The sequence below is a fragment of the Ursus americanus genome, chromosome 2 (assembly GCF_024610735.1).
Source record: "Ursus americanus isolate L20-20 chromosome 2, mUrsAme1.1.p, whole genome shotgun sequence".
In the NCBI taxonomy this organism is placed as follows: Eukaryota; Metazoa; Chordata; class Mammalia; order Carnivora; family Ursidae; genus Ursus; species Ursus americanus.
The window spans coordinates 16,742,405-16,752,507 of record NC_142128.1 but is presented as its reverse complement, the minus strand read 5'-3'; the positions used below and the strand labels follow the sequence as shown (position 1 = coordinate 16,752,507).

Here is a 10,103-nt window from a genome sequence, read left to right as displayed (position 1 = left end):
CACAGCTAAGCTGTAAGTCCACCAAGGCAAGGCATAAATATTAATTGTAGTGATTATATTTCACTAAACTGTTTCCAAATAGTGTTCATATCCACAAGTTTTGTGGGATGGGGAAAACAAGTCCCAGGGAGTTGAAGCACACAGCCCAAGATCTGCTCCAGGCTGTCTAGCCTCTTTCTACCTGGTCATTCCATCCTTGGCATCTTTTCTTGAAACCTCCTCCCTGCCCCCACCAAAGGGGATGGAGAAGACCTTCTTGATTCTTCGGCTTCCCTAGACAGCTGTCTGTCTCCCTTTCAACTCTGCCACCACCCCACACACATACATACACTTGACTGTGAACTTCACAATAGGAGTGGGGGACTGTGCTTGCCAAGGGACACCCATGAAGCATAGCCCAGTGCCTGGCATACTTAAGTGCTCAGTCATTTTACTGGCTTTAAATCTGGAGGGGCGCCTGGCTGGCTTAGTTGGTAGAGCCTGCAGTTCTTGATTTCTGGGTTGTAAGTTTGAGCCCCACGTTGGGTGTAGAGATTACTTAAAAATAAAAAAATCTTTTTTAAAAAATACAAATAAATAGAAACATAAAAATGTTAATTTCAAAATAAGGGATGTGTTTTAGGGGCGCCTGGGTGGCACAGCGGTTGACCGTTTGCCTTCGGCTCAGGGCGTGATCCCGGCGTTGTGGGATCGAGCCCCACATCAGGCTCCTCCGCTATGAGCCTGCTTCTTCCTCTCCCACTCCCCCTGTTTGTGTTCCCTCTCTCGCTGCCTGTCTCTGTCTCTGTCAAATAGATAAATAATAAAAAAAAATAATAAGGGATGTGTTTTAAATAAATAACTAAATCTGGACCCACCCCACTTAGGGGTACAGGGGCCTGGTTAATTTTTTTCCCAGTACTATGCCTCTGTCTGGGTCCTCTCTGAACTCTGGCACATTCGAACCCCCTTTCGGGAAAGAGAACATCCCTTCCTGCCCAGGTCCTAGTGAGACATGCATCCCAAGACCCACTCCCTCCTCCCTCCCTGGGCTCCAGCTGCTGCTGGCCCTCCAAGAAAGGAGAGGCCCTGAGCCGGGCTATTTTGGTATCTGGGGTGGGCCCCCACAGGGCTAAGGTTACCCTGGTATGTTGAGGGCTCCCTGGGGCAGGACTATATAACCCCAGAGGGACCGCCACAGGCTGACTCTGCTCCTTTCCAGCCAGAGCCACTGCTTGCCCCCAGGAGACTGAAGACATGGTGAGTGGGAATCCCCCAGCCCCTACCCAGATCCCTCAGACCTCAAAGCAGACTCACTTTTTAAAAGAAAGTAGCTGATTCCCAGTCCAGTAAGAGTAAACAGATGAATCCTCCTTTTCATGGCATTGCTAATGAGGAGCGTACAGAACGATGGCCTAAATGACCCAACCAAGGATCATCTGCCCAGACTCTCCACTCGCAGGAGACCCATCCCTCTCAAAGCATGCTCCATACCTTCCTGCACTCCCTCTTCCTAAAACCCTCTGGGACCAGTCAGGCAAGGATTCCAACTCCCATTTTATAAACAAGAAAGCAGAGGTTCAGACAGGGTGAATGAGTAGATCAGGGTCCCACTGCAAGTCTGGGACTCAGAAGAGGCAAGCTCTGGGCACTGAGAAAGGGACTTGTTGAGGAGTCCCACTTGTTGGGAAGGATGGAGGATAGAAATTTGAGGATGCAACCAAAGCAAGGCCCCCCAGCAAAGAGGTTATAAGGAGGGAAAAGCCTAGAACCAGAAGAGTTGCTTTAGAAAAATGACTCAAAAGACCCTGAATCTAATCAATTGCCTCCAGAGTGGAGGAGGGATTGGCCCATGGACCCCTTTGCCCATCCCTCCTCCTCCCTCCCCCCAGGCACCCAAGAAGGCCAAGAGAAGGGCAGTGGCAGAGGGCGGAAGCTCCAATGTCTTCTCCATGTTTGACCAGACTCAGATCCAGGAGTTCAAGGAGGTGAGTAAGGGGAGAAGGGAGACTGAAGACTGACCAAAGACACCCCCCTGCCGCCCTTCCCCCCAACACCCCCTCCCTGGAATGTGCACCTGTTTGGGGGGAGGGGAAGGGCTTAGAACTCCTTGCTCCCCTCCCCATTTGGCATGCAAGAGAACAGCTGGCTGGGGGCCAGAATCTGATCTGCTGGGGTAGGGATGATGAAGCCTGGCCATGGGGGACCCAACCCCTCCCTGCCCCTGCCTTCCACAGGCCTTCACCGTCATTGACCAGAACCGTGATGGCATTATCGACAAGGAAGATCTGCGGGACACCTTCGCAGCCATGGGTGAGCCCCTTATCCCACCCATAAAGATTCAAGGCTGCAGAGTACTGGGAATTCAGAAGCCTTGGGTTTCAGCCCTGTTGGCTCCACCCTGGGCCTCAGTCCGCCCCGACAACAAATGGGTGGGAGGATCTGAATTTATGGGAAGGATCCACCCTTGGCCACAGGACCCCACTCCAGCTTCCCCCACCCTACTCTAGGGCGTCTCAATGTGAAGAATGAGGAGCTAGATGCCATGATGAAGGAAGCCAGCGGTCCCATCAACTTCACCGTCTTCCTGACCATGTTTGGAGAGAAGCTCAAAGGTGAATGAAGTGTCCTGGGTCTAAGCCCCCAGCTGCCCTTCCCCAGACCTTTCAGGGACAGACCCTTCAGGGATCCTTCAGCTTCATGGGCCTTCTGATCTTCCAGGTGCCGACCCTGAGGACGTGATCACTGGAGCCTTCAAGGTCCTGGACCCTGAGGGGAAGGGCACCATCAAGAAGCAGTTGTAAGTGACCCTCTCCAGCTGCTCACATGCAGAAAGCCTCCTTAAATTCTTCTTTTTTTAAGTTTTGTGTTTTTTTTTTAAGATTTTATTTTGGGGGCGGACAGAGGGAAAGGGAGAAGCAGCCTCCCCACTGAACAGGGAGCCCGATGCGGGGCTCAATCCCAGGACCCCGGGATCATGACTTGGGCTGAAGGCGGCTGATTAACCGACTTAACCCTGGTCCCCAAGCCTCCTTAAATTCTTACCAAGGCTTAGGTATAAGGGAGGGGATAAGGGAAAAATTGGGACTGTGGAAATGGGCGATAGGATTACATTTTCACAGCACATATGGGAGGGGAAGAGCAAAAGCGGGGAGGCCAGACTGTTTGGGCGACCAGTGAGGGATCTAGAGTGACTTCGGTTTTCAAGTTGATACTAGGAATGGCAACCAGGATGAGGTGGGAGGGAGTGGAAAGGAACCACGAAGCCCAATCTCAACTCCCCATATGTCACCTCTCTCCAGCCTGGAGGAGCTGCTTACCACGCAGTGTGACCGCTTCTCCCAGGAAGAGGTGAGCGGGGGGAAGGTCTGGGAGAAGCAGAGGGAGGGGGCAGGGGAGCATAGTGAACCTGTAGGAGACGCCCCTGAATCTTTCCCCAGATCAGGAACATGTGGGCAGCCTTCCCCCCTGACGTGGGAGGCAACGTAGACTACAAGAACATCTGCTACGTCATCACGCATGGCGACGCCAAGGACCAGGAGTAAGGGACCCTCTTAGGCCTCTGCTGGCCAACGCCTTGCTGCCAGTCCGACCCCCACCCCGACTCTAATAAAATTAAACTGGTCTTTGTTTCTTAGCGGTGGCACCTTCAGTGCGTTTGTGGGAGGGGTACTTAGGTGGGACGCGGGGCCGAAGCGCTGGCTGGCAGGAAGCCAGCGCCCAACAAATGAGTGAGTAATTAATAACCGAAGGTCTGGGTGGGGCGGTTCCGTTCCACCCGCTACACCCCCCACTTATTCCCGCTGGGAAAGGAAGACTCGCGTGCCCTCAGGAAAACTGTTTATTATTATTATTATTATTATTATTATTATTATTATTATTATTATTATTTAAGATTTACCCATTTATTTATTTGAGAGAGCGCGCGAGCAAGGAGAGGGACAGAGGGAGGGGGAGAGAGAAAATCTCTAGCGGACTCCCCGCTGAGCAGGCAGCCCAAGGCCGCTAGATCCCAAACCCTGAGATCGTGACCTGCGCCGAAATCAAGAGTCCCACACTGTAACCGACTGAGCCACCTAGGAGCTCTGGAACTGTTTTTATTGAAGTCACAACTTGGGTGAAGAGCGGCGGGGTGGGGGCAAGGGGCGGGGTGGGGGCAGGGGGCGGGGCTGGAGGCTGGGGCGGGGTCGGGGTGGGGCGGGGCCGAAGGCGGGGCTACAGACTGGGGACTGGGAGAACCTGTGAGCCCCTGAGCCCCTTGCGGGGCGGGCCTCTCAGGCTGGGGCTCCAGGATTGGACAGGAGACCGACTGAAGGCGGAGCCGAAGTAAAGCAGGGCGAGGCGGGGTCCTCAGAGAGCTTCCAACTGCTCTCCTTGAGTCTGGCTCTGCTGCATCTGGGCCTGCATCTTCTCCAGCATCTCTTGCATGCGGCGCAGCTGTAAGGGACAAGATTGTAGGCGTGGGATCGGGGAGGCCAGAGAGGGACTTCGAAGAGGACTTGGGGCTTTGTGGGGAGGACGAGGAGCGAGGCAGTGGCTCACCTCTTCATCTTTCTCGCGGATCAACTTCTCGGTCTCGGCCAGAGGCAGCATGGGCAGCGGGATCTCTGTGGCGCTCTGGCGGGAGAGCTTACTAGGAGGCGGGGGAAGAGGGACAGGAATCAAGGGCGGGACCCTCGGTTGTGGGTCGCAGAAGCGGAGCAGGGCGTGGGGCGAGGCTGGGGTCTAGCAGGCAGGGCCATGTCCTTTCAATGCCATAAGCAAAGTGGATGGGGAAAGATTCTGGGAGAGTGGTCTGGATAGTGAAGGCCGGGTCGGGACAGTGAGGGTCCGGCCTTGGGAGCCCCTGGGACTCAGGTCGGGCTCTCACCTACGGCTGGCTCGATCACGAGCCCCAGGACGGGCCAGGCTCTGTAGGCAGCGGGCCCGGTAGCCCTCGTAGAGCAGATCGTGGGTCACCTCCTTCAGGTCCTGCAGGTGTGTCTGCACCAGCATCCGTCGCAGGTTCAGGAAGTCGCAGTGATGTGGGTTCTCCACTGAGGGGCGTACCGGCGAGCGTCAGGGAGCTTTGGGTCCAGCCCTACCGGCCAGCTCGGGTCTGCCTGGAGTCCTGCCCCCGCTTTAGGTGAGGGTCTGCAGTCCAAGGACCCCTCTTTTGGCCCTTAGGACCCCCGGGACCAGAGATCTCCCTGATTTCATATATTGGGTGCGGTTGACTCAGAGGCGTTCTGGGCTCCCTGTTGGCCTCAGAACGCGTGCCCAACTTACTCACCCTCCACGGTACCCCAGGAGTAGCGGCGTCCCCTCACGGGACGGGTCCCGCCATCCCTCACGACCTCGCAGGAACCAACGACTGCGAAAGGGATGCTTTCCTGGAGGACAGGAGTCAGGGATCACCATTGGACCCCCCTTGGCAGAAACCTCCTCCTCAGCCTCCCCCTCCACATCCGCCTCCCCTGCTTCTTTGCCCCTTCCTCCTTCGCCTCTGCACCTTCATCTCCGCATCCTGCCTCTTGAAGTCTTCATCTTCATCAGAGTCACAGTCGGGGAACTGGTAGATGTTGATTTCCTCCTCTTTCAACTGCTCGCGGATCTGGGAACAGACATGCACAGAGGGAGAGAAACACAGAGGCTGTGAGTAGCAGACATCGCGTGGCTGGACACAGTGAGATGCAGGTTCCAGGTGGCCAGAGACAAAAAGGAAGAGGTGAAAGACAGAGATGGTAACATACAGGAGGCCCCAAACCAAAATCTCAGAGGGGCGCCTGGCTGGCTCAATCAGTAGAGCATGTGACTCTTGATCTGGGGGTTGTGAGTTTGAGCCCCACATTGGGTGTAAGATTACTTAAAACCCTGGGGCACCTGGGTGGCTCAGTGGATTTAGCATTCAACTTGATTTCAGCTCACATCTTGATTTCAGGATCATGAGTTCAAGCCCCTTGTTGGACTCCGAGCTGGGTGTGGAGCCTACTTAAAAAATAAATAGAAATTTGGGGCACTTGGGTGGCTCAGTTGGTAAGCGTCTGCCTTTGGCTCAGGTCATGATCCCAGGGTCCTGGGATCGAGTCCCACATCCAGCTCCCTGCTCAGCGGGGAGCCTGCTTCTCCCTCCCACTCCCCCGCTTGTGTTCCCTCTCTTGCTGTCTCTCTCTCTGTCAAATAAATAAATGAAATCTTTAAAAAAATAAATAGAAATTAAAAATAAATAAATAAAAATAAAATCTTTTAAAAAATATCTCTGACAATGAGAGAGATATAGATGGTAAAAAAGAGACAAAGACACCCTAACAGGGACGGCCAAGGCCTGGAAAGATAGTAAGATGAGGCAGAAACCAAAGGCCCAGGAGAGGAAAACCTAAGCAGAAACAGTAGGAGAAGCCTCTGAGGTTACCAGACGGGTCATTATCCTGGGGCTGCAGGGATATCAAGAGTCATCATGTCTTTGCCGCCACCCTCAGACAGGCCTTAGCCAAGCATCCAGTCCAGGGATTTTATTCCGAGCCTCCGGGGACATGGCTCCTTCGGCCAGCTTACTGCCCACCTTCCTCGGAAACTTTCTCCCACAGTGTAGCTTGACACATTATGCTTCCGAAAGGTGATCCCAGGATCAAAGAAGTCAAAGCTGAGTTCAGGTTTGATACCGACTTCTGGCTTCATGTAGGACCAAAGATCAGAGGTCACCAGACATACCTTCTGCTTGAGGGCCTGGGTTTCCTTAGGCATCAGGGCGTCTGCTTTGCCAATGACTGGGATGATGTTGACTTTTTCGTGCACTGCCCGGAGGAAGGCCACATCTAGGGGCCGGAGCCTGCACGGAGTGCTAGGTCAGGGCTCAGCCTGAGGCCACAGAAACCCTCCCCACCCCTCCTCAAAGACCCCCACCCCCCAGGGAGTCCCCCAGACCCTCGGCCGAAGGGGGAGATGAAGTAGAGGCAGCAGTGGACACGGGAATCCTGAATGTTCTTCCGGTTCAGGCCACTCTCATCCCTGAGATACTGCTCAAATTGCTCCTCAATGAAACGCACCACGGGCAGCCAGCTGGGGCGTGGGGCAAGAGAGTAGGGTCAGAGATGAGGGGCCACAGGGCGGGGGAGGGGCCAAGGCTAGCCAGGACTGTGGGCATGGGAACTAGTTTCTGGGGCTCCCACCAAAGTCATCAAAGGCGATTGGCAGGGTGTTGGTCAGGTGTTGGAAAGCACGGGGCACGCTGGGCCACATGGCCACCAGAAATGGGTCCCACCTTCTGGGCAGGGCAGGGGCAGAGAAGACCAGCCCTGGAGCTGACCCCTCAGTCTTCACAGAGTAGCCACATCGGGAAGCTTAGTCCCCGCTCCTTCCCCTGCTCCTCACCAGTCCGAGCAATCCACGGAGTCCCCAAAGCCAGGTGTGTCCACCAGGGTCAGCTTCACCTTAATGCCCCCCTCCTCGATCTCCACTCCCCGGCGCTCAATGGTCAGCGTTTGTGTCAAGCGAGCTGTGGGGACGGGGAGAGGTCAGGGAGCTGAGTAGGGGTCTGAGCCAGGACTATTTGCTTCTCAGAATCACAGTTGCCCCCACCCATTTTTCAGGGGAGTCTCAGAGGAAAACAGTGAGCTGCCCAGAAAGTCCCCCAGAAAGTCAGGAGAGACCCAGATGAAAAGAAAAGAGTGCAGTGTGGGGATGGGAGAGACAGAGTCCCTGGAGAGGACAGGAGGGTCTCACCACTGGCCTCTGGCAGTTGCCGGTCCTCATAGAGATTGGTGAGGAACAGGCTGTTGATGAGGGTAGATTTTCCCAGGCCTGACTCCCCTGTAGACAGGACAGACCCACCCCACTTGGTCAGGTGAGGAGACAGCCAGGGTCTCTGGAGGAAGCCTCCCCCTCCAACCAGTCCCCTGTCCAAAACCCATCAGACCTGCGACCATGAGTGTGAAGTCAAAGCCCTTCTTGACGGACTTGCGGTGCAGCTGGTTGGGGAGGGCGGCGAAACCCACATACTCCTTGTCCTGTTGGTGGGGGGCAGACAGTATGAGGCCGCTGGGAGCAGGAGGCAGGGCCCCCAAGATAACCTGACCGTGTGGGCGAGGGGAAGTCAGCCTACTGTGGGTTGACCTGGGCCTGGCTACTCTGGGGGTTGGGGGCTGAGGACAGAGACGCCTGTGTTCTGGGGCAGAAGAACTCACCATGGCCCTGCTAGCTGTCGCTGCACCTGCTGTCTCTACCCACTTCCTCTGGTGGGACAGGAAGTTGAGTGTGGCAAATAAGGGGGCGGGCAATGTAGGAAGCTGAGATGCTCGAACTGGTGGGGAAAGCCAAGACCAAGAATACCTGGAGTTCTCACTTCCTGGATCCCTTTGGCTATCCCCCCCATGGGAAGCTTCAACACCTCAGTTCTCTGCACACCTTTTTTTTTTTTTTTAAGATTTTATTTATTTATGTGACAGAGAGACAGCCAGCGAGAGAGGGAACACAGCAGGGGAGTGGGAGAGGAAGAAGGAGGCTCCCAGCGGAGGAGCCTGATGTGGGACTTGATCCCGGAACGCTAGGATCACGCCCTGAGCCGAAGGCAGACGCTTAACAACTGCGTGACCCAGGCGCCCCTCTGCACACCTTTATTCCAAGCCCCCACTGTAGCCCCATCACCCTGGTGGGAGATGGGGTGTAGGCAGAGAGAAAGGAAGCAGATTGGTGTCTCTTGCAAGTGAGATGAAGGCTTTGACTGGGATGGTTTAAAAAAAAAAAAGTTCCCAGGGTCTAAGTGGACCACAAGTCATAATAGGATTAGGGGTGGAAAGGGCCATCAATTTTCCTTACCAGCTCATGCAACTGATTCTTTTTCTTTTTGTCATGCAATTAATTCTTTTTTTTTTTTTTTAGGATTTTATTTGTTCATTTGGGAGAGAGAGTGAGCACATTCGCTCAGCACATGAGTAGGGGAGGAGGGGGAAAATGGAGGGGTAGAGGGAGAGAGAGAAGCAGACTCCCAGCTGATCAGGGAGCCCACCTTGGGGCTCGATCCCAGGACCCAAAGATCATGACCTGAGCTGTAGGTAGATGCTTAAACAACTGAGCCACCCAGACGTCCCTACATGCAATTGATTCTTAAAAGGACTTCAAGTCTTTGGACACCACTGTCAGTGAGAACTTCCTTTAGAATCCTGACCAGAGGGCACCTGGGTGGCTCAGTCGTTAAGCATCTGCCTTCAGCTCAGGGCGTGATCCTGGAGTTCTGGGATCGAGTCCCACATCGGGCTCCCTGTCCCGCTGGGAGCCTACTTCTTCCTCTCCCACTTCCCCTGCTTGTGTTCCCTCTCTCGCTGGCTGTCTCTCTCTCTGTCAAATAAATAAATAAAATCTTTAAAAAAAAAAAAAAAAAAGAAAGAATCCTGACCAAGGCAGTCCCCTGCTCTAGCCCCTTCAGCGGCTTCCCAGTAACTTCAGAATTAAGTCTGAGTTCTGGCCTGGCAGCCAGAGCCTTCCACATCTGGCCTCATCACCCATCCCTCACTCATCCTTGGAGAGTGCCCACATCCTTCACTCTGCCCACATTGAGCTTTTCCTTCTGTTCTTCCAGATCCTTCAAGGGTTTGATTCAAAGATCTCTTCTTTCTCCTCTAGGAAATCTTGCCCAACGACCCCAGGCACCGTCATTTTCCCTCCTCCAAACTCTCTAACACCTTCCACAGATCTCTCCCCAATGTTTGCATTTGTCTATCTGTCCATCTTTTCTACTGGCTGATCTGAGGTCATGGACCACGTCCTCTTCATTTCTATATCCTCAGCGTCTTGCCCAGGGCCTGCCACAAAGCAGGGGCCAATCAATAATATGCTAGAGGAATGTGAGCATGACGTGATGAGTGAATGAAGTTGGTCAGGGCCCAAGGCTAGCAGAACACGTGAAAGGAGCCTTGCTTTAAAGCAGAAAGCTGGGGCGCCTGGGTGGCACAGCGGTTGGGCGTCTGCCTTCGGCTCAGGGCGTGATCCTGGCGTTCTGGGATCGAGCCCCACATCAGGCTCCTCTGCTGGGAGCCTGCTTCTTCCTCTCCCACTCCCCCTGCTGTGTTCCCTCTCTCGCTGGCTGTCTCTCTCTCTGTCCAATAAATAAATAAAATCTTAAAAAAAAAAAAGCAGAAAGCTCTGCAAAC

The 10,103-nt window shown here is 54.2% G+C and overlaps 2 protein-coding genes across 2 annotated transcripts; one reads left to right on the top strand and one right to left on the bottom strand.

Moving 5' to 3' along the window:
- The first annotated feature begins 1,096 nt into the window (after positions 1-1,096).
- On the top strand, positions 1,097-3,616 carry MYL11 (myosin light chain 11). Its single transcript, XM_045786268.2, has 7 exons — positions 1,097-1,239; positions 1,872-1,967; positions 2,217-2,292; positions 2,490-2,594; positions 2,701-2,779; positions 3,282-3,330; positions 3,420-3,616. The coding sequence occupies exons 1-7, from the start codon at positions 1,237-1,239 to the stop codon at positions 3,522-3,524; spliced, it is 513 nt and encodes a 170-aa protein (XP_045642224.1). The 5' UTR covers positions 1,097-1,236; the 3' UTR covers positions 3,525-3,616.
- Positions 3,617-3,899: 283 nt separating this feature from the next.
- SEPTIN1 (septin 1) lies at positions 3,900-8,216 on the bottom strand. Its single transcript, XM_045786255.2, has 11 exons — positions 8,142-8,216; positions 7,874-7,964; positions 7,681-7,767; positions 7,330-7,453; positions 6,883-7,017; positions 6,670-6,787; positions 5,471-5,572; positions 5,252-5,351; positions 4,850-5,015; positions 4,522-4,612; positions 3,900-4,416 (listed from the first exon to the last, which is right to left on the bottom strand). The coding sequence occupies exons 1-11, from the start codon at positions 8,142-8,144 to the stop codon at positions 4,330-4,332; spliced, it is 1,104 nt and encodes a 367-aa protein (XP_045642211.2). The 5' UTR covers positions 8,145-8,216; the 3' UTR covers positions 3,900-4,329.
- Between the last annotated feature and the right edge of the window lie 1,887 nt (positions 8,217-10,103).